The sequence below is a fragment of the Danio rerio genome, chromosome 4, assembly GCF_049306965.1.
Source record: "Danio rerio strain Tuebingen ecotype United States chromosome 4, GRCz12tu, whole genome shotgun sequence".
In the NCBI taxonomy this organism is placed as follows: domain Eukaryota; kingdom Metazoa; phylum Chordata; class Actinopteri; order Cypriniformes; family Danionidae; genus Danio; species Danio rerio.
In genome coordinates, this window is record NC_133179.1 from 4,972,501 (window position 1) to 4,996,280 (window position 23,780).

The window sequence follows — 23,780 nt, forward strand, 5'->3', positions numbered from 1 at the left end:
AGAATGAACCACCAACTTATCCAACATATGTTTTACGCAGCTTATGCCCTTAGAACTGCAACCCAGTACAGGGAATATTATTATATAATTCATTCATTCATTCATTTTCTTTTCGGCTTAGTCACTTTATTGATCTGGGTTCGCCACAGCGGAATGAACCACCAACTTATCCAGCATATGTTTTAAACAGAGGATGTACTTACAACTGCAGCCTACTACTGGGATTATTATTATATTCATTCATTCATTTTCTTTTCGGCTTAGTCCCTTTATTAATTTGGTGTTGCCACAGCGGAATGAACCACCAACCCATCCAGCATATGTTTTACGCAGCGGATGACCTTCCGGCTGCAATCCATCACTGAGAAACATCCATACACACTCAAACACTACAGACAATCTAGCTTACCCAATTCACCTGTACCGCATGTCTTTGGACTTATGGGGGAAACCAGTGCACCCGGAGGAAACCCACGCACATTGGGAGAACATGCAAACTCCACACAGAAATGCCAACTGACCCAGCAGAGGCTCGAACCAGTGACCTTCTTAGTATATTTATTTAATATTGAAATGAATAGTAATTGAAATATATATTCTACATTATGTAAATTGAATTATAAAATGTATTACAAATAATTTAATTTCCTTTAACTTGACATACAAAACTAAAAAAAACTGTTAAAACAGTAACTAAATTCATATAAACAAGGCAAAAAAACTAACTAAAATGTTAATTAAATAAATTTTTTTTTAACTTATTTAATAAAAACTTCAAATATATTTCTTTCATGTACTGGATAGTAAAAGTGAAACGTTTTCCCCCAAATATACAGACTATATACAGGAATCAGTGAAATTCAATACCTATTAAGACCTTTTTACGACTCTTTCCATACATTTTAAGACCTTATAATCACATTTCAACCGGAAATGCTGGCAAGATGGTGACTTGCAGTACATCTACTAAATATTAATGTAAGAAACTAATACAAAACTAAAACATTATTCATATACTGAATACAAATCTATTCAATCTAGCTAATTCAGCAGGTTGACGCCTGGTTACTGCAGTAAACAAATCAGCATGATGTCAAATCTAGCAGGATTTTATTGATTTGATAAACTACACAGCATCCTGATATTCAGATTTAATTCAGGCAAACGTTAGCATTCAACCATACACTGCACAATCAAAAAATAATATAAAATTTAATACCTTGCAAAATAGCATTGAAGACTTTTTAAGGGGCCTTAAATTGATTTATCAACTTTTAATACTTTTTAAGACCCTGCGGACACCCTGATATATTATTAACCACATTTTTTTCTAATTAGTTTTTGTATTATAATTTACAATACAATACAATTGTATTTTTTAACCATGTTTTTTTATTTGTTTGTGGGTCAATGAACCACGATATGAATAAACCACCAAGTGGTATGATGAACCACGATAACCATCCCCTTTTTATACAGTCCAAGTGTGTGCAAGCTCTTTTAGTGCAAGATTAATTCAACCCCGGTGTTACAGAGAAAGACACAGGAAGTCATTTTTACCAACAGAGATTAGATTGTATAACCAAAATCATGAATTACGCTGAATTGTAATAGTTATTAGATATAAACAAGTGTTTACTCATTGTCTGAAACTAAGGTGTGCAGTATTTACGTAATTTTATTAATGTTTTTATACATGTGTAACTTATTTGATCTATTTTTAGCATGGAGAGCTCTGCGGTGACATGTGAATTTCCCGTTGGGATTAATAAAGTCTAACAAACAAACAAACAAACAAACAAACAAACAAACACTATGGTATGGAGGACCAGTAGTGCCGGTTAGAAATAAAATTAAGAATTAAATTATCAATGTAATAATTTAAGCATTAAAATGTGTATAAATAATTCACTATTTATTTTGAATTGACTAATAAATAGACATATTTGAATGTGAAATTGTGATTTTTAATATTATTTAATAAAGAAAACAATGCATTTAAAAATAACTTTTAAATGTATAAATAGTCAATTTACAAAACTTTACACAGAAAGAAAATTAAATGCATAAACAGTTGAAGTCAGAATTATTAAACACCCTGAATTATTAGCCCCCCTGTTTTCTCCCCAAGTTCTGTTTATTGGAGAAAAGATTTTGTACACATTAAAACTAATAACTTTTAATAACTCATCTCTAATTACAGATTTATTTTATCTTTGCCATGATGACAGTGAATAATATTTGACTAGATATTTCTCAAGAAACTCCTATACAGCTTAAAGTGACATTTAAAGGCTTGTAATAATTGTGATTTCAACTGTAAAAGGTCTACTTTATCATTTCAAATAACTTCACTCAACCTAAAATGTAAAAATATGCAGTAATTAAATATTATTCCACATTAGGTACACTTATTTTGATGTGTATTAAATTAAAATATATGCATAAAACTTTTAAATTACAATCATTTAGTCATTTTCAGCTGCATTCTACTGAACACACACACACACACACACACACACAAGAAAAAAATACTATAGTAATTTACAGTAAATACATTTTAAAACTATAGTAAAGTACTTAAATTAATATGTGGGGTGGTAATTATATAGTGGCTGTGGTTATACATGATAACTGTGGTTAATGCGGTAACAGCTATAGTCAAAAACATTAAAAGTGGATCTTCTCCTTTTGTCAAAGCTGTCCTAAAACTAATAAACAATACTTTATTTATTTGTCTTTGAACAATTTTGAGTAACTTTTTTGATTCACTTCGAATATTGACTACTATATGAAGAGTTCAGATGCAAAAACCTCTAAGTGCGTCTGAAATTTTCATAGAAAAAAAAAGCCTTTTTTTTCTCAGACTCCTATGTTTATGTTGTTATTTAATTTTAAAGACCTTTAAAAGAGTGCATTCTTTGCCATAAACTTGATATTACTGAACCTACATACAGGAGCCTTATGAAAATGCTCATTTTAAAAGGAAATTTTAAACAGCTTCTAGAGGTTTTTGCATCTGAACTCTTCATATATTAAATATTAAAGTACCCAATAAACTAATTTTAACAAGACGATATATTTACTACAATACACCACAGTTTACTGTAGTAAAAGCTATAATATACAAAAAAATTTTATTAGTTATAACAAACTATTAATAATTAATTATATAATTAATTATTTATTAGTTCACAGTATGTTAATACTACAGTATTCTGTAGAATTCATTAACAAAAAGCTGTAAATATTGTATATTATATTGCTCAGAAACACAATAAAACTTACGATTAAACACTATAGTATTTTTTTAATTAAAGTAAGTAAATACACATTAAAGAAATTAAATAAAATATTTTATTTAAATAATTTAAATAAACACTGTACTTGTATTGAAAGTATTTAGTAGTAAAATCAGGAAAGTTTATCCAAAAGTAATTCAGATTATGATTTTTATTTATTACAGTATTAACTAGCGATCGCTGATGTATAGCCTATGGTAGATACTGTGCCTGGGCATGTCCATAAACCCTCGCCATTAAACTCCGTTTCCCTGTTGCTTTAGTCCTACAGAAAACACTTGTACGTGATTTGATCAGGATTTGATGTGATTGTATCTCATTCTCGACATATTTCAACATTTAAACTGACGAGTAACTTACAAGAAGTCACGGAAGTTTAAACCAAACATATCAAAACAACTACAAACAGTACAGCAGTCTGCTATAGGCACTGTTAACTTTCTCAAAGTGAAGAATACAAATAGGAAAGTGGAAATACTTACATGACTTGCTGCTTCTCTTGGTCTCCTCGCTTTATGACAACTAAGTTAAGCAGGGCAAAGGTTTTGGTTTTGTTTGAATGGAAGTGGGCGTGGCCGACGTCAACGCAGAGTCACAAGACTTTTTAGTCACAGGCTAACTTGGATAGACGAGTTAAATGATTCAGCAGAACAGTTAAAGTGGAAATAAGAATAAAAAGAGACTTTAAATGGAAAAATTAATGTACATTTTAAAAGTTTTGATTGGTTTCTGCATAAAGAGAGAGCAAAGGAGTAAAAATGTAAGTCATCTCCCTACAAAATTAAAAGGGTTTTATTTACGTTGAACTTACGTCTGTTTTCTAGAACACATAACTTAAATCAAGATACACGAACTCCAGAAGCTAAATTAATCTTGGTTTACTTTTAAAAACAATCAAAATCTGTTGAGGACTAAACCTGCAAAAACAATAAATAAATAAATAAATACGCAAATACACTAACAAATAAAACATTAAATAATATGCAAATAAATACATAAAACATTAAATAATATGCAAAAAAATAAATACATAAAACTTTAAATAATATACAAATAAATAAATAAAACATTAAATAATATGCAAAAAAATAAATACATAAAACTTTAAATAATATGCAAATAAATAAATAAAACATTAAATAATATGCAAATAAATAAATACATAAAACTTTAAATAATATGCAAATAAATAAATAAAACATTAAATAATATGCAAATAAATAAATACATAAAACTTTAAATAATATGCAAATAAATAAGGAAAAGTATATAAATTTGCACGAATATTGGGGTAAAAAAAAATGCTAAATTGAAAGTTTATTTCCCCCCCTTTCAAATGTTTATTAATTTCCTGAATGTAATTCCGGATTTACTTTTCCTCAGGTCAACATACTAATGAGAATGAATGAATAAACATTTGAAATGGGGGGAAATAAACCTTCAGTTTTTTCAACATTTGTGTAATTTATTTAATTATTTACCTGCCAGCACTATTCATTATTTATATATTTATTTATGCAGGAAAATGTAAATTTTTATATACATTTATTTATTTGCATATTTATTGTTTGTTATTTTATTTATGCAGGAATTTCTGGATTTTTAAATGCATTTTTTATTTGCATATTTATTAATTCATTTATGCAGGAATTTGTGGATTTTTATGTTCATTTATTTAATTGCATATTTATTATTTTATTTATGCAGGAATTTTTGGATTTTTGTGTACATTTATTTAATTGCATATTTATTATTTATTATTTTATTTATGCAGGAATTTTTGGATTTTTTGTGTACATTTATTTAATTGCATATTTATTATTTATTATTTTATCTATGCAGGAATTTGTGGATTTTTATGTACATTTATTTAATTGCATATTTATTATTTTATTTATGCAGGAATTTTTGGATTTTTGTGTACATTTATTTAATTGCATATTTATTATTTATTATTTTATTTATGCAGGAATTTGTGGATTTTTATGTACATTTATTTAATTGCATATTTATTATTTTATTTATGCAGGAATTTTTGGATTTTTGTGTACATTTATTTAATTGCATATTTAATATTTATTATTTTATTTATGCAGGAATTTTTTGGATTTTTGTGTACATTTATTTAATTGCATATTTATTATTTATTATTTTATTTATGCAGGAATTTGTGGATTTTTATGTACATTTATTTAATTGCATATTTATTATTTTATTTATGCAGGAATTTTTGGATTTTTGTGTACATTTATTTAATTGCATATTTATTATTTATTATTTTATTTATGCAGGAATTTTTGGATTTTTGTGTACATTTATTTAATTGCATATTTATTATTTATTATTTTATTTATGCAGGAATTTTTGGATTTTTGTGTACATTTATTTATATGCATATTTATTATTTATTATTTTATTTATGCAGGAATTTGTGGATTTTTATGTACATTTATTTAATTGCATATTTAATATTTTATTTATGCAAGAATTTTTGGATATTTGTGTACATTTATTTATTTGCATATTTATTATTTATAAAAAATTTTTGTGCAGGAATTTATGGATTTATTTACTCATTTATTTATACATTTGCATATTTATTGTTTTTGCAGGTTTCATCCTTGATAAAAATCAAGGGTTTATGCTTAAAACAAGAAAATATCTGCTAGTGGGGACCAGAAAAAAAAACGATTTAAAACAAACCAATAATTGATTACACATTTGTTCTGAAAAACAACACTTTTTCTGAAAAACGATGAAAATGCTGGGTTTTTCAACTCAATTTGGGTAAAATTAAACCTAAAATGTTGAGTTTGTGGCAACACAGTGGCTCAGTGGTTAGCACTGTCGCCACACAGCATAAAGAAGAAGAATTTATTTGAGTCCCGGCTGAACCAGTTGGCGTTTCTCTATGGAGTTTCCATGTTCTCCCCAGGTTTCCTCCAGGAACTCCGGTTTCCCCCACAGTCCAAACACATGTGAATAAGCTAATATGTTCGCAGTGTATGTGTTTGAATTAGGGTGTATGAATGTTTCCCAGTACTGGGTTGCAGCTGGAAGGGCATCCACTGTGTTAAACATTTGCTGGATGTGTTGGCGGTTCTTTCCCTGATGAATAAAGGAACTAAGCAGAAGGAGAATGAATGAGTGAGTGTTCAGTTTGTCCATATTTTACCCAAATTTCTAATATTGAAGAAACCCAGCGTTTTCAGAGTGAAGGCATTCTTGCAGGGTTGTGATTGTGAATCACAAGTGCTTCAGTAACAGCAGCTTTAAAAAAAAATATCCACAAAACACTGGTGCTTTCCATCCAACTGCCCTTTTAATGAGAAAACATTCCCAGTTTAGGCAACCGTGCAACATGATATCAGCCACATCTACTCACCCGGTCACCTCAAACACACCTAAAGTTGATATTGAGAAATTAGAAAAACTAAAACATTCAAGTAGTCCCATCTTTTAAAAGGTTTTAAAAAAAAGCAAAATACAACCACTGAACATTTTCATACAGCTTAAAATCATAATAATAATAATGTTAATATTAATAAAAAAAGAAATAATGCCATTTCATTACATAACCACTGAAAGGGTAGAAACATCCAAAGAGGTAACAAAAATCCCATGCACAATAAATGCGTTAACTGATAATACAAGATACCACAGCAGATCACTCGTGTGTAAATGGATCTGGGTTTGTTTTCATGCAGACACGTTGCATGAGTGACTTGGACATGGTTTAGGATGGAGCAAGTGTTGGAAATACTCCCGTCGGTGTCTTTCTCCTTTACTCAAAGCTACCGTCAATGAAAAATTAAACCCCCCACACACAAATCCAGCTCCTTTGCTTGTCTTGAAAACATTAATGTAATGTAATATTAAATAGATAAATGCACAAATGTCATCCATTCATATTGCATCGAATATGGCTCAGATCTTTTATAAGATAATTTCACAATCACGCCACTGTAACGGCACACGAACGAATCGGAAAGAGCTGTAAATATGTCTGGTTTTCAAAATCTCCGAGCCTCTTTCTCCTGTGCGTCTTTGGCACACGAATGTGACGTGCTTTTTTCTGGCAACGTCTCTCTACACGCAATGCAGCAATCCGCCTTTGAATAAATAGCTATAATAAATAAGAGCAATAAATAAATGCTAGGTCAGACCCTACGATTAAAAAAACCCCACAGCGACATGAGTCGAAAAACAACAGCTAGACACGTTCCTGCTCGGTGAGGTTTTTTTTTCTGAGCCCGAGGCAATCTCGTTGCACTTCTCTTGTCTGCTATCGTCGGCTTCTCTGCGAGTGCAAGCAGACGCTCGAGGAGTGCTAACAGCCACTTTCTGTGGGTAAAAATTCTTCCTGCCACGTCATGGGGTGAGCCGTTCATACTGCCGTCTCCAGATCCTCGTGTGATGCTGGTTCATCCACCGCCTGGATCTCCAGCATGGACGCCAACTCTAAATTCCCGGCATCCAGGGCACAATCCTTAGGTGTTTTCCCCTAAAACGCATAAAAAAAATGTGTCATTCAATGGCAGTGTTGGGGAAAAAAGTAATACTGTAACAGCTATGTTGGCCTAGGACTTTTCCACAATATATAATCAATCAGTCTCTTTATTAAAAAACAGACAGAAAATATATGAAATATGTACAAAACCACACCAGCACAGCATTTCCTCTTCAAGAACAAGTCTGTTTAATGTGGCTACCCTTGGATTTTCTAAAATAATGTGCTGTGTAATATTTCAGGCACTTTCCACAGTTCTTCTTTAGGTTTAGAGAGTCATATCTTTCTTTTTTCTGTCCAGATGATCTCATACAGCCTCTCTAACACAGGTGTCAAACTCAGTTCCAAAAGGGCCGCAGCTCTGCACAGTTTAGTTCCAACCCTAATTAAACACACCTGATCAAACTAATTGAGTCCTTCAGGCTTGTTTGAAACCTACAGGTAAGTGTGTTGGAGCAGGGTTGGAACTAAACTGTGCAGGGCTTTGGCCCTGCAGGAATTGAGTTTGACACCCCTACTCTATAATATTTGGTTCTGGACACTGTGGAGGCCATTTCATTACTGTCTCTGTTTCATCTGTCTGTGTTTTCTTTCTCCAAATTGGATTTCACTGTAATAAGCGAATGCTTTTCATGCTGAAAATAAAAGCTTTTACCACTGAAGTTCTTTCCAGAAGGATGGACATGATGGATTAAAGCTGTATAATAATGGATCAGTACTTTTCAACATTCACTTCCCTTGGCTGTTTTGTACAACAAGTAATTGTCCTGACATTTTCTGAGATAATGTGCTTCTTTTAGCACTCTCCACAGTTCTTCTTTAGAGTGTCTTATCTTTCTTTTTTCTGTCCAGCTGATCTCATACTGCCTTTATAATATTCAGATCTGGACACTGGGGAGGCCATTTCATGACTGTCAGTGTTTCATCAGCAGTTTTGTTTATCTACATAAAATTTCAGTGCAATTAGTGAATCATTATCATGTTGAAAATGAAAACTTTTACCACTGAAGTCCTTTCCATAAGGATGGGCATAATGGATTAAAACTTTATAATAATGGATCAGTACGCTTCAACATTCACTTCCATAGGCTATTTTGTTCTACAAGTAATTGTCCTGACATTTTCTGAAATAATGTGCTTCTTTTAGCACTATTCAAGTTTGTTCTTTAGGTTTAGAGGGTTTTATCTTTCTTTTTTATCCAGCTGATCTCATACAGCTTCTATAATATTTAGGTCTGGACACTGGCGAGGCCATTTCATGACTGTTTGTGTTTTGTGAGCTGTTTACTTTCTCCAAATAGGATTTTACTGCATTTAGTAAATCAGAATCATGATGAAAATGAAAACTAATACCACTGAAGTTCTTTCCAGAAGGATGGGCATAATAGATTAAAGCTGTATAATAATGGATCAGTACTTTTCAACATTCACTTCCCTTTGCTTGTTTTGTTCTACAAGTAATTGTCCTGACATTTCCTAAAACAATGTGCTTCTTTTAGCACTCTCCACAGTTCTTCTTTAGGTTTAGAGTGTCTTATCTTTCTTTTTTTTGTCCAGGCGGTCTCATACAGCCTCTATAATATTCAGGTCTGGACACTGTGGAGGCCATTTCATGACCGTCTGTGTTTCATCAGCTGTTTTCTTTCTCTAAATAGGATTTCGTTGCAATTAGCGGATCATTACTATGATAAAATTAAAACTTTTACACACTGAAGTTCTTTCCATAAGGATGGGCATAATGGATTAAAACTTTATAATAATGGATCAGTACGCTTCAACATTCACTTCCATAGGCTATTTTGTTCTACAAGTAATTGTCCTGACATTTTCTGAAATAATGTTCTTCTTTTAGCACTTTTCAAGTTTGTTCTTTGGGTTTAGAGGGTTTTATCTTTCTTTTTTGTCCAGCTGATCTCATACAGCCTCTATAATATTCAGGTCTGGACACTGGTGAGGCCATTTCATGACTGTCTCTGTTTCATCTGTCTGTGTTTTCTTTCTCCAAACTGGATTTCACTGTAATTAGCGAATCCTTATCATGCTGAAAATAAAAACTATTACCACTGAAGTTCTTTCCAGAAGGATGGGCATGATGGATTAAAGCTGTATAATAATGGATCAGTACTTTTCAACATTCACTTTCCTTGGCTGTTTTGTACAACAAGTAATTGTCCTGACATTTTCTGAAATAATGTTCTTCTTTTAGCACTATTCAAGTTTGTTCTTTGGGTTTAGAGGGTTTTATCTTTCTTTTTTGTTCAGCTGATCTCATACAGCCTCTATAATATTCAGGTCTGGACACTGGGTAGGCCATTTTATGACTGTCTGCGTTTTGTGAGCTGTTTACTTTCTCCAAATAGGATTTTACTGCATTTAGTGAATCAGAATCATGCTGAAAATGAAAACTAATACCATTGAAGTTCTTTCCAGAAGGAATGGACATAATAGATTAAAGCTGTATAATAATGGATCAGTACTTTTCAACATTCACTTCCCTTGGCTGTTTTGTTCTAATTGTCCTGACATTTCCTAAAATAATGTGCTTCTTTTAGCACTTTCCAGAGTTCTTCTTTAGGTTTAGAGAGTCATATCTTTCTTTTTTCTGTCCAGGTGATCTCATACAGCCTTTATAATATTCAGGTCTGGACACTGGGGAGGCCATTTCATGTCTGTCTGTGTTTAATCAGCTGTTTTCTTTTCTCCACATAGGATTTCACAGCAATTAGAGGATCATTGTCATGCTGAAAATGAAAGCTATTACCACTCAAGTCCTTGTTTTTATCAAGTGTGATTATAAAAAATGTAATTATTACACTTTTACCATTAGAAGCTGGTTATATTCACACACTGCTGCCTCACATCTGTGTTTAAACCTCTTATAAAAACAATTTTTGCATTATAGATCCCCCATACACTGCTATTGTGGCTTCAAAACAAGGAATGAGGATGTTTTTATCAAATGCAGAGGAATAAAATGTACAGTTTTATGATTTGGAAATTTCCCAAAATAAAAACACCACAGTCAAATTCAAAAACTTACCGATATACTTAAGTGTATGAACAAATCAAACAATAAAGATGTCCTCAAGCTGTTTTTCGAATGTGTGTTGTGGTGTCAAAGTTGTGGTTAACAGTAATAATGAGAAAAAAAAAACTGATTCTGACCAGGAAGTTGGTTTTGTGGGGGGAAGCTCCGGCTTCAAGCAGACGTTTGCAAACATCACGCTGTTGTTGTGCCGCCGCTTTGTGCAATGCTGTGTCACCTCTGAAAACAAGACAAATGAGGAAGAATGATATGCATGTTCACATTACGAGACTGCAAACAAACACAGCGAGCAGAGATTTACATACGTGTCTCGCTCTGTTAAATCCAACATCAGCTTTGACCCTGAAAGCAAACACAATATATATAGCATTTAAGTTCGCATGGATCTAGAATTTTGTACATAAGCAAACATGTACAGTTAAAGTCAAAGTTATTCAAGGAAATGTTCACAGCATTTTCTATAATATTTTGTCTTCTGGAGAAAGTCTTATTTGTCTTATAAAGTCTTACTCTTCATTTCAACACTTCATCAATTAAGTTATCCAAACACCCTTAAAGTCATTGGCATATGTTAGAAATACCCAGCATTTAGTCTTTCAGTAACGTCCTGTACTTGTTGGTTTTCCTTTGGTTGTGGGCAAACAAAAAAGTTTCTCTGCTCACAGTTGAGCATGTGACAATGTATATGCAAACACAGAGGACTCTATTTCTGACGATCCATGTGAAAAGTCCGAAGCGCAGGACGCAAACGCATTAAGGGCGTATCAGAATCCACTTTTGCTATTTTTGGGACAAAAATCCCCTATGCGCCATGGCGCATGGTCTAACAGGGTTGAGCTTGTTTTCTTAAGTTATAGATGTGTTTTGAGAATAAACCAATCAGAGTCTCATCTCCCATTTCCCTTTAAGAGTCACTTGCATTGCGCCATGGTGCATTTGCTATTTACAATACAGACTTTGTATGTGGAAAACCTGAACAGTTCACTAGAGAGAAAACAGTTAAACAGAGCATCTACAGCGCGAGAATGAGAGATGAGCCTCCTCATTATTTACTTTCACTTTCGCTCTCGTGGATAGGGAAACTTGTTGTACGCACAGGCATCGATTAGCCTATAAATAATTAATTTCATTTGTTAAGCGCAAAGATTTGTTTCAAAACTATTTCTAAATTCAGTTCTAATTTCCAGCAAATGAATAAATGAACAATAATAACAAAGTGTGCTTAAAAACCTGAGTTATATCCTAATACACATGCTTTGCCCCATATGGTCTAAAACCTGACAGGTGGGCAAATCTAAGCTTGTTTTTAATAAAACAAATATAAATATGGATATAATAAATAATACTGCTAATAATAATAACATTATACAAAAGCAAATTGTTATGAATGAACTGAAAAAGCCTCCCGAGATGAAGAAGACATAAAGGCAGTGGTTTTTATATTTATGTAGGCTAGAAAATAATATTTTTTGTAATATTTTAATCTTTTATATTTATATCCTATATATATTCTTATTATATCCTGAATATTTAATTTTTTTCATATGTAAAGACATTTGCGTATTGCTCTACATCTTCCTGTGTGTATTAAGCAATGTGTAAGCGAGGCGCACAACTAACGTGCTCTGCACTGGACAATAGACCAGCTTTGATCTGGTCTCTAGAACAGTCTATTTTAGTTCCTTAAAATAGCAACACGCCAGCAATGCGCCTCAACACACCTCCTTTTTTAGACCAGAACGCCTATGGGACGCACATATGAGCGCAAATGCATTTGCTATTTAAACAGCGTGGCGCAAAACATCAAAACAACTCTTGCGCTGAGCTGTAACTAGCAAACAATTGCGTCTCGCCTTGCGCCACATCGCGCCGGGTGTATGACAGGGCCCAGAGTGTGTGCATTTCAGACCAAACACTCACCATGCTCCAGAATGAAGCTCACCACGTCTGCGTGTCCGTGATGTGCAGCCAAATGCAGAGCGGTGCAGCCCATAGCGTCCCGCACCAGCAGACTAAGCCCACTCCTGCAGGACGATGACACCTGACACACACACAGCACACACACCGTCAACACTTACTGTACATTATTATTCCAATCACAATCAAACACTATTACTTTACTGTACATATGTATATGTATGCATATATATGCTTTTGCAATATTTAACTTATATTAAAATGTGAATATGTTCAGTGACAAAAATATTATTTTAATAAATATATCCTTAACTTAAAACTCAAACTCGCATAAGCTTTTACTAATTTAACCATTGACTTTTTTCACAATTATCTTCTTTAAAAATGAGGTTGAGTTTAGATCTGTGCACTAAAGGGTCGTGACATTTTCATGTCTAATAAAGTAACAGAAAGTTCAGGGATTAATCATAAAACACACACACACACACACACACTCAAACACCGGTTGCGAAAGTCCGCTGCATTATGTGGATGTGGTATCAAACACACCCTGGTGAGTCATGACTTCTTACTTTCTGTTTACTTGTCAAAGTAAAGCTTACCGCAGTCAAGTCCCCTTTCGCAGCCGCCGACAGCAGAGCTGTAAAAGCAGAGTGTTTTTATCAATACATGACGCAGTATGTATGAACAACAATCATGCGGCTTCCCAGGAGCTGTGATGCATCACATGTATGTGGGGATTTTGAGAGCATCTGTTCTGAAAGGAAAACCTCCAGGAGTTCACCGTCACAAACACTACTTTGAGAAATACTTGAGATTGTACTGTACCTTGCTCATCTGATGTCAGAGGGACACTGCAATGAGGAAACAAGAGGACAACAAATAATCAAGTGTTTGCAGAGAGAAAACTGAAACTGAAATCGATCCAAATCAATTATGCAAAATTTTTGCATTAAAAAAATATGAAATACAATTTAATTTGACCGAATCCGTGCATTTTCACGCTTTTAAATTATATAGTTTTTTTATATTCATATACAATTAAAAATGAAATATAGAGTAAAATGTTAAATGCCAATACAATATGAATTAAACATACACTAAAATAAAGTGAAAGTATGATGTAATATTCAAATATAATATAAATAAATATACAGTAAAATAAACTAAAGGTAAAATGTTTTATTCAAATAAAATTAAAAATGTAATTTACAGTAAAATAAAGGCAAGGGAAGTTTATGTTCAGAGCACATTTCATACACAGTGATCATTCAAAGCACTTTAGATAAACAAGAATAAAACAAACATGATTAAAATCATTTAAAACATATTAAAACAGACAAAAACTGATTAAAATGTGTTAAATAATAGGTTATTTGAAGTAACATTTAAAAGTTAAATATTATATTCTAATACGATTTAAAATTTTATATATTGTAAAATAAAGTAAAAGTAAAATCTTAAACTCAAATACAATATAAAATTGACATATACAGTAAAATAAAGCACACGTAAATTATTGTTTTCATTTACTGTATGCAATAGTATTTTTATGAAGTATTAAAGGTTAAAATATTGAAAATAAACTAATGTAATATCAAACACAAAATAAGTTAACTTTTACTGTTCATTACAATCATTACATTTTGCTTCATTGCTGACCAAATGTGAGTGTTCAAAATTTATTAATAGATGATTTTTGCATATAGGCAAGAACTTCCTATACTGTATACTAAAATATAAGACATTTTGGCCATTCATGTTTTACTTTATTTTACTTTAGATTTAATTTTATTTTCGATTTAAAAACGATTTGAATATTTATGTAAACCTGTCAAGTATATTGTATTTTATGTTATTTTATGCTCCAATTTTCACAATTTTGTTTATCAACAATGAATTAAAATCTAATGATTGCAAAATTTTATTAAAATACTACAATTTATTTGACAGTGGATTTACTTTTAGATTGTATTTTCATATTTAGTTTTATGTTCAAAATAAATTTGCACACACATTTAAAATGTAAAAATGTCATTTAATATTTACAAACTTTATATTTTTTATTTAATTTCCCGTAATTTAAGAGTATTTATAATGTAGTGTACTATATCTATATAGTTTGTTTTTAATTTAGGTATGACTGAGTGAAATCTTTGAAAATTTGACTATTAAAGATCTGATAAAATGTCTTCCAATTTTCCAAACATGTATTGCTAGTATATTTGTGTATGTATATATATATATATATATATATATATATATATATATATATATATATATATATATATATATATATATATATATATATGAAATAAACTAGTCATAAAAAAATATTAAAATAATCTAACTAAAATAATAAGTAATTAATCTAAAAAATAATATCTAAAATACAAAAATTTATTTCTGACTGTGTTCTGAATGAATCTCACCCAGAACTGGGCTCCACCACCACATCAGGCATTCCTGGAGCCCTGACCTGGCTCACCGCTGGGGCTTCATGGTCCAGGATATAAACCTCATCCTGGCATATTTCAGTTACAAAGTGAAGATGCTCCTACACACACACACATTGACTTTTAATGCAGCTTCCTCATATATATATATATATATATACCTTTAAATTTTAGATTAAACAATCATAATAATACCTGAGCCTTGTCGATGCGATAAAAGCGATCAGCTGATGTAGCTAGAAACAGAATGTACAGAAAAAAAAAATATTATTATTGTACAAATGCCAGTCATCAAAAGTGACTGGACTACAATTGGACTACAGACACTGCTTGACCAGGCTGTGGATCAAAGCTAATAATATTGTAAATAATGTTCAATTTGTTTACACAGTCCAATGGTTTCACTTCACAAGACCTCAGTGTGTCGTCAGGAGCCATAACTATTGATTTGGATTTGTTTGAATGTGTTTATTTTTAATCTCAAAAACCTGCCACCATTCACTGCCATTAAACGAATCAACAAGGATTCACAAAGTCAGCTTAAAAACTTCTTTAATGTTCGACTGAAGAAAAAAAGTCACCTACATCCAGTGTGTTATGACCGGAGGGTGAGTAAATGAACATGAAATATACATTTTTGGTTGAACTATCCCTTTAAAGAAGACTTTTCAGTGGGACACAAGAAAGAGAAAGACTGTTCAAAGCATGGACTTATTTAAAGTGTTTTATCTTATCTTATCTTACAGTACAGGCAATAGAGAAATACAGTTCAAGTCAGAGTTATTAGCCCCCTGTATATTTTGTTCCCCTAATTTCTGTTTAACGGAAAGATATTTTTCAAGATGCTAGTATTCAGCTTAAAGTGACATTTAAAGGCTTGATTAGGGTAATTAGGCCAGTTCAGGTAATTAGGTAATTGTATAACGATGGTTTGTTCTGTAGACTATGTAATAAATATAGCTTAAGCCGGATAATTATGGTTTAAAAAGTTACAAAGTGCTTTTATTCTAGCAGAAATAAAACAAATCAGACTTTCTCCAGAAGAAAAAAATATTATAGGAAATACTGTGAAAAAGTCCTTGATCTGTTAAACATCATTTGAGAAACATTTGAAAAAGAAATAAAAATTCACAGGAGGGCGAATAATGTTGTATCATGTTTTCAAGCATAGACTTACAGTCCAGGAAGCTCCAGTTGGCTGAAAGTCTGTGTGCTGAACTCGGCCGTGGCAAACCTGCACACTCATCCTGAGAAAACACACACAAAACACACAAAGACACGGATGAAAGAAGGAATGCAGATTTATCTCGCATCCAGTTCCTGAATCCAGACTGAGCTGTCAGCCAGAACTGACAGACGAAAACTGAATTTACTTTATTAATTAACCACAAATCTGAAAAAATAAGAGAGTTTTTATTTTATTTGCAGTCTAAATCACCTGTAATCTAAACCCCTGCAGTGTCTTGGGTAGTGTTTAATCAGTCACACTTTACAATAAAGCTCCATTAGTTTTTTTCCATACAAAATAAATAAATAAATAAATAAATAAATAAATAAATAAATAAATAAATAAATAAATAAATAAATAAATAAAATGCACTACTGTAAACAAAGAAAAACAAGTCAGTTGTACATCTGATCAATTGGCTCTTCCATTGCCTGTTGAAGAGGCATGCTGGCATGTGGTCATATACACATATGACATAAATATTTCTTTAAGAGATACTCCAAAATATCTTCAATAGGGTTTAGAAATGGCTCAACAGTGGCCTGCAGGTATTTGTTGTTGGATGAATGTTGATCTGTTGGCTCAATAGGTAGTGCTGTCACCGCACAGCAAGAAGGTCTCTGGTTCGAACCTCGGCTTAGTTGGCATTTCTGTGTGGAGTTTGCATGTTCTCCCTGCCTTCGCGTGGGTTTCCTCCAGGTGCTCCGGTTTCCCCCACAGACCAAAGACATGCGGTACAGGTGAATTGGATAGGCTAAATTGTCAATAGTGTATGAGTGTGTGTGTGTGGATGTTTCCCAGGGATGGGTTGCGGCTGGAAGGGCATTCGCTGCGTAAAAACTTGCTGGATGAGTTGGCGGTTCATTCCACTGTGGCGACCCCGGATTAATAAAGGGACTAAGCCGACAAGAAATGAATTAATGTTTTCAGTGTTTTCACTGACGTGTTTTCAATCACCAGTGTGTTCTTTCAATAGATGTGTTTTTTTAATAGTACCTATGACGTTTATTTTATGAATAAAGTGCCTTATGTATGAAATAGTGTGAAGTGTGCAGAAGTGTGTTGCAGAATTGCAACGGAAGTGCAAAGCAGTGCTTTTGTTTAAGGTATGGATACACAGTGTTTAAAGTATAGTGTCTAAAGTCTTCAAGCAACTTTAACTTTATTCAATATTTACCTGATAGTGCACTCGGTGGCCAGCAGAGGGCGCCTGATGCAAATCCTGACCAAAACACAACATAAAAATCCATATCAAGACTGCTGATGCTTACTATTGAGATGAATTGTTGACACGCATTAAAAAATTTTTTACCCAATAACAGAGGCATCAACACTACATTTTGTGGAAAACAGTGGTAAAAACTAATCAAGTGTCCAAAAATCATTCTCTAATCTTAAACTCCGTAAACTGAAACATCATTATGTGCAACATTCACTCGCTGACTTAACAGGCCTCAGTAAAATAAGACATACAGGTGCATGATGGGAAGTGCTCACCTCCTGCAGTCTATCAATGTAGAGTCGACAGGTTTCGAGGTCACAGTCTCCTCTCACCACCACGATGCCAACAGCAGTCGCTGAACACACACACACACACACACACACACACACACACACACACACACACACACACACACACACACACACACACACACACACACACACACACACACACACACACACACACACAGTCAGTCAGTAATACACTCACCGCTCCACCTTCTCCCACACATGACTGTATTTAAAATGTTGGGTTGGGAAACTACCATTCAAAAGAACTAAAAACAATTATTTAAAAAAAAAATCTCATTAGGAGGTTACAATAATTTGGTGAGTCAAGATACTCTGGAGTTGGTGTACAAGAACTTGGTTGAAAGTGTTGTGAATTTTAACATGATTGCATGGTGTGGAGTGCTGCCAATTAAGGAAAAGCAAAAACTGTGTCGATTAGTAAAGATTGCCAGTGCAATTGTAGATAAAGCACAAAGACAACCAAATGAAATTGATTCAATGAGAATTAAACAGAAAGCACACGTCATTATTGCAGCTCTTGCAATCATTTAGGCAACCTCATGTAAAGAAAAATGTGTATTAAATGTCCTTTGTGCCGACCGGCATTAGAAATTTAAATACCGGTTTCTAAGTACGCACAGGGTTTTAGATAGAGTTATTACTGTGATTTATGTGATGACATCAAATGTATTTGTGTTGCCTGTTTTTTCTGTGATATGTGTGATGTGAATGTTGATGTGGTTGTGTGGTGAAGCCAAAGATCAATTTCCACGTGCGGACAATAAAGAAAGTAAAATTAAACAAAACAATTCACTTTAATTTTACAGGAGGTGGTAATATCAATATAAAATGGTAATATATGGTAATACACACTCACTGGCCACTTTATTAGGTACACCTGTCCAACTGCTCGTTAATTCAGATGTCTAATCAGCCGATCACATGGCAACAGAGCATCTTTTCTTGGCACACTTTGGGCCCATAAGTACCAATTGAGCATCGTGTAAATGCCACAGCCTACCTGACTATTGTTGCTGACCATGTCCATCCCTTTATGACCACAGTGTACCCATCTTCTGATGGCTACTTCCAGCAGGATAACGCGCCATGTCATAAAGCGCCATTCATCTCAGACTGGTTTGTTGAACATGAAAATGAGTTTACTCTACTTAATTGGCCTCTACAGTCACCAGAATTTAATCCAATAGAGCACCTTTGGGATGTGGTGAAGTGGGAGATTGGCATCATGGATGTGCAGCTGACAAATCAGTAGGATTAAGGGAGTTTTGAAGGCAAAAGGGAGTCCAACCTGGTACTAGTATGGTGTACCTAATAAAATGGCCAGTGAGTATATATATATATATATATATATATATATATATATATATATATATATATATATATATATATATATATATATATATATATATATATATAAATATATATATTTATATATATATATATATATATATAAATATATATATATATATATATATATATATATATATATATATATATATATATATATATATGTATGTATATATATATATATATATATATATATATATATATATATATATATGTATGTATGTATGTATATATATATATATATATATATATATATATTTATATATATATATATATAGATATAGATATATACATATATATATATATGTATATATAAACATTTATATATATATATATATATATATATATATATATATATRTATATATATATATATATATATATATATATATATATATATATATATATATATATATATATATATATATATATATATATATATATATATATATATATATATGTGCGTATGTGTGCGTGTATATATATATAATTTGTCCTTCAATTGTATACAGTGAAAACTGAGCCAGAGGTATGTTTGGCTTTTCTTAAATCTTCTTGCTTATTAATAATGAATGGATGAACAGTAGGAATAAGGATTTCACTGATAGTTAAACAAACTCCTTTTGTAAGTCACACACGCAAAGCGTCATGGATAAATGTGGACATGATGCTGATCTGAAGTGCATTATTGGATACATGAGAGGAGAGATAACTCACAGATGTCGCGCAGACGTTCCTTATCGAACTGCATGCTGTCGTAGTCCTGCAGACCGATGCGGTTGACACGCAGACGCAGGCGCTCTGGAACGGCGTGAGGGCTGATGGGATACGAGAAAACTGATTTAACCAGCAGACACACATTTGATCTATTGAATCGTAATGAACAAGTATAAAGACAAAGCATGAATCCCACATGAAGAAGAAGATGAGGAGGAGAAGGAAGAGGAGATGAGTGAAGATCACAATGGCTGACTGTAGTCGTGAATGCATTTAAATGGGTGTAGTGGTCATTTGGTCTGAGTAGCGTCGACCAAATCTGTCATGCTAAAATAAGTCAACATGAGCGACCCTTTAGAGACTGTTGACATATACAGTTATATGAAGAGTTCATAAGCAAGGTCACACAGCTTTTATTTATTTTCATAAATGTGACCATTAAGTTGCACGGATATATTTTTAGCATGAGCCAAAAATACATTGTACAGGTAAAAATTTTTCTTTTATGCCAAAAATAATTTTTAATCATTAAAGAATATTAAGCAAACATCTTCCATGAGTCAATTTCTTATTGTAAATATACATAAACTTTTAGCAATGTGCATTGCTAATGTGATTTATTAGTAGGTGTAATGCTTGTTGTCCAATGTCCTACTAGTTAAGCTAATTATGGTAAATACGGTGTTTAAGTTGCACTTTTAATGCTAGCATTTAGCAAAATAACTACTAAATATGATTTATATTCTATTCTATTAATATCAATGACAAAACAAATAAACTATTTGAAATGAGTTATTAAAACTACTGTTTAAAATGTGTTGATTTGTTTCCGTTAAACAAGACTTAACAAAAAATGTATAGTTTTTAAACAATAAAATGTCATTTCTAATAATTTTGTCTTCAACTGTAGGTTGAAAAAACTGAAATATACTGTTATAATTACAGAAATAAATAGATGTCAATTCTGATGTAAATAACATATTTGTTTAAAAATCTATTCAAGTTTTTATTTAGGTAATAATTAGCATTATTATATAATAATAAGTAAAAAATAACAATCCACTTTTGAGTTCAACCAGTGTTGCCAACTTTATCGCTATATTTAGAGACTTTTCAGATCCCTCTAGTGACAAATTTTTAAAAAGCATCTAGCAACAAATCTAGCAACTTTTTTGGGTGTTACTGGAGATTTTTATAGACCCTTGTGTGTCTGTACTGTACCGTTCCTTCTCTTCTCAACTAGTTGCGGATGATGCCGTCAACCCCTCCCCCACCTTAGATCACTTAGGGCCTACTCACACTATGCTATCCGAACTATGCCCAGACCTGTTTCCTGGATCGTTTGAGAAGTGAGTGCTCTGAATCGGGCTCAGGCACGGTTCACTTGGCCGGACCTGGCTTGGTTGGAAGAGGTGTGCCAGAGCGTGGTTCACTTGGGCTTTAGCGATGTGCGCTTATAGAGTGAGTGCAAAGTGCGACTGAGCCTGAAACTGAAGACGAGACGTGACTTTTACGGGGTTGTTTCATATGTGTTTGTTAATCATTCTTACTGTTCAGTGAACGCAAATGGTCATAGATTATTAAAGACACAAACACCTCACTGCACGACAGCTGCACCTTCAGCAAACCTCCTAATTCCTGCAGGACGAGGACTTTATGATTGTTTATGAGCGTCAAAAGTGGCGGATCTGTTCGATGAAATGTTTGACTGAGTGTCACCGCATCGCAATTGACTAAAACAATATAACTAAAGAAATCTTCACTGAGCTGTGCTCGATGACGTAAACGTGCTAAGGCTCAAATGTAATGTGAGTGCGGGCCGTCGGGGGAGATGGGAGGAGGGACAAGCGTGCTTTGGCCCGGTTCAAGGCAACTGTACATAGTGTGAGTACACCCTTACAGGCGGCCCAGTCCTCGTACAGCAGTCTCTTCCCCCTGCAGCCCGAGAGCAGATCATTCCTTTGTGTACTGACGGCAAATGATCTAGCACCGCGAGTGTGAGGTATTTCCCTTGTACAGTTAAACTCATCTGCTTCTACTTTGTTTTAACAATTTAACAATTTAATTTGACCTTGTTCACAATCAAAGCTAATTTAGTGACAGTTTCGGAACTTGTGTGGGTTTATTATGGCTGCAAATTTACTACTCATCTATATTCATGTACTATATTCAAACAGCAATAAATTTAGTTTAATTGACATGTGGCGACGCAGTGGCGCAGTGGGTAGTGCTGTCGCTTTACAGCAAGAAAGTCCCTGGTTTGAGCCTCGGTTGGGTCAGTTGGCGTTTCTGTGTGGAGTTTGCATATTCTCAGTGTTCGCATGGGTTTCCTTCGGGTGCTCCGGTTTCCCCCACAGTCCAAAGACATGCAGTACAGGTGAGTTGGGTAGGCTAAATTGTCCATAGTGTATGAGTGTAAATGAGTGTGTATGGATGTTTCCCAGAGATGGGTTGCAGCTGGAAGGCCATTCGCTGCGTAAAACATATGCTGGATAAGTTGGCGGCTCATTTTGCTGTGGTGACCCTGGATTAATAAAGGGACTAAGCCGAAAAGAAAATGAATGAAAAAAATTGTCATGCTTACATAAAGCATAGTGCAAATATAACCCCCCCCCCCTTTATTAACCATCAACAAACAGAAATGGTTGGACGTGATGTCTTCAGTAATATGGAAATTGACATATGATGTAATCTAGCGACCTTTAGCGACATTTTTAGGGCAGAGCTTAACGCCTTTTTATTAAAAAAAGGTTGGCAACAGTGTGTTCAAAATGTAAAAGAGATTTAATACAGATTGAATTAAATGAAGACAGACTTTGAATTAATTTTATTTGATGGTTTCATGTTGACTTTAAGATGCACAGCGAGCGACAGAACCAAAAAAAACTCAAGCACTGATGAGTGAAACCCTGGACTCACACAGATGCGCACACACACAGAGGCTCTGTCAGCTTATGTGAGTGTGTGTGTGTGAGAAAGAGTGAGTGTGTGAGGGCCGCTGAGACACAGAGAGTGTGTACTTACACAGAGAAGGAGTCTGGGGGAGCAGAGAGGCGGCGCAGGTCGGCTGCACACACTTTCTGAATGCTGCGTCAGCGCAGCCACAGCACAGCACAGCCATCAGCACAGACAGACAGATGACAAACACAGACACATGACAGACAGACAGATGACAGACAGATTTCAGACACATGACAGACAGACAGATGACAGACAGATTACAGACAGATTTCAGACACATGAAAGACAGATGACAGACAGATGACAAACACAGACACATGACAGACAGACACATGACAGACAGATTACAGACAGACAGACAGATGACAGACAGATGACAAACACAGACACATGACAGACAGACAGATTACAGACAGATGACAGACAGATGACAGGTGGATGACAAACAGGCAGATTACAGACAGTCAGACAAATGACAGAGGACAGATTATAGTCAAAAAGACAAATGGCATACAGACCGACAGACAGACAGATTACAGACAGACAACATACAGACAAATTACAGACATACAACAGACAGACAGACAAATGACAGACATATTACAGACAGACACAGATTACAAACAGATGACAGACAGATTATAGACAGACAAATTACAGACAGACAGATTACAGACAGACAGATTATAGACAGACAAATTACAGACAGACAGATTACAGACAGACAGATTATAGACAGACAAATTACAGACAGACAGATTACAG

General features: G+C 33.5%; 2 protein-coding genes across 17 annotated transcripts in view; both read right to left on the reverse strand.

Annotated features, from left to right (window-relative positions):
* Positions 1 to 3,826, reverse strand: part of LOC101885512 (apoptosis facilitator Bcl-2-like protein 14) — a 9,982-nt gene extending 6,156 nt beyond the window's left edge. The window contains exon 1 of the mRNA NM_001328001.1: positions 3,785 to 3,826. Coding sequence (NP_001314930.1) covers positions 3,785 to 3,786 — 2 coding nt within the window. The 5' untranslated portion in view covers positions 3,787 to 3,826. The remainder of the gene's footprint in view (positions 1 to 3,784) is intronic.
* A 2,779-nt stretch (positions 3,827 to 6,605) lies between these two features.
* Positions 6,606 to 23,780, reverse strand: part of dgki (diacylglycerol kinase, iota) — a 90,837-nt gene continuing 73,662 nt past the window's right edge. For 8 of the 16 annotated variants that reach the window (XM_073946930.1, XM_068220720.1, XM_068220719.1 and 5 more), the window contains exons 21-33: positions 23,079 to 23,141; positions 20,055 to 20,155; positions 17,957 to 18,036; positions 17,637 to 17,681; positions 16,409 to 16,478; positions 15,427 to 15,467; positions 15,208 to 15,332; positions 13,604 to 13,629; positions 13,378 to 13,415; positions 12,779 to 12,899; positions 11,164 to 11,200; positions 10,978 to 11,077; positions 6,606 to 7,806 (exon numbers count right to left, since the gene is read on the reverse strand). In XM_073946930.1, coding sequence (XP_073803031.1) covers positions 7,690 to 7,806; positions 10,978 to 11,077; positions 11,164 to 11,200; positions 12,779 to 12,899; positions 13,378 to 13,415; positions 13,604 to 13,629; positions 15,208 to 15,332; positions 15,427 to 15,467; positions 16,409 to 16,478; positions 17,637 to 17,681; positions 17,957 to 18,036; positions 20,055 to 20,155; positions 23,079 to 23,141 — 964 coding nt within the window. In that variant the 3' untranslated portion in view covers positions 6,606 to 7,689. The remainder of the gene's footprint in view (positions 7,807 to 10,977; positions 11,078 to 11,163; positions 11,201 to 12,778; positions 12,900 to 13,377; positions 13,416 to 13,603; positions 13,630 to 15,207; positions 15,333 to 15,426; positions 15,468 to 16,408; positions 16,479 to 17,636; positions 17,682 to 17,956; positions 18,037 to 20,054; positions 20,156 to 23,078; positions 23,142 to 23,780) is intronic. The other 8 variants (XM_073946932.1, XM_073946931.1, XM_068220723.1 and 5 more) reach the window with 1 other exon arrangement.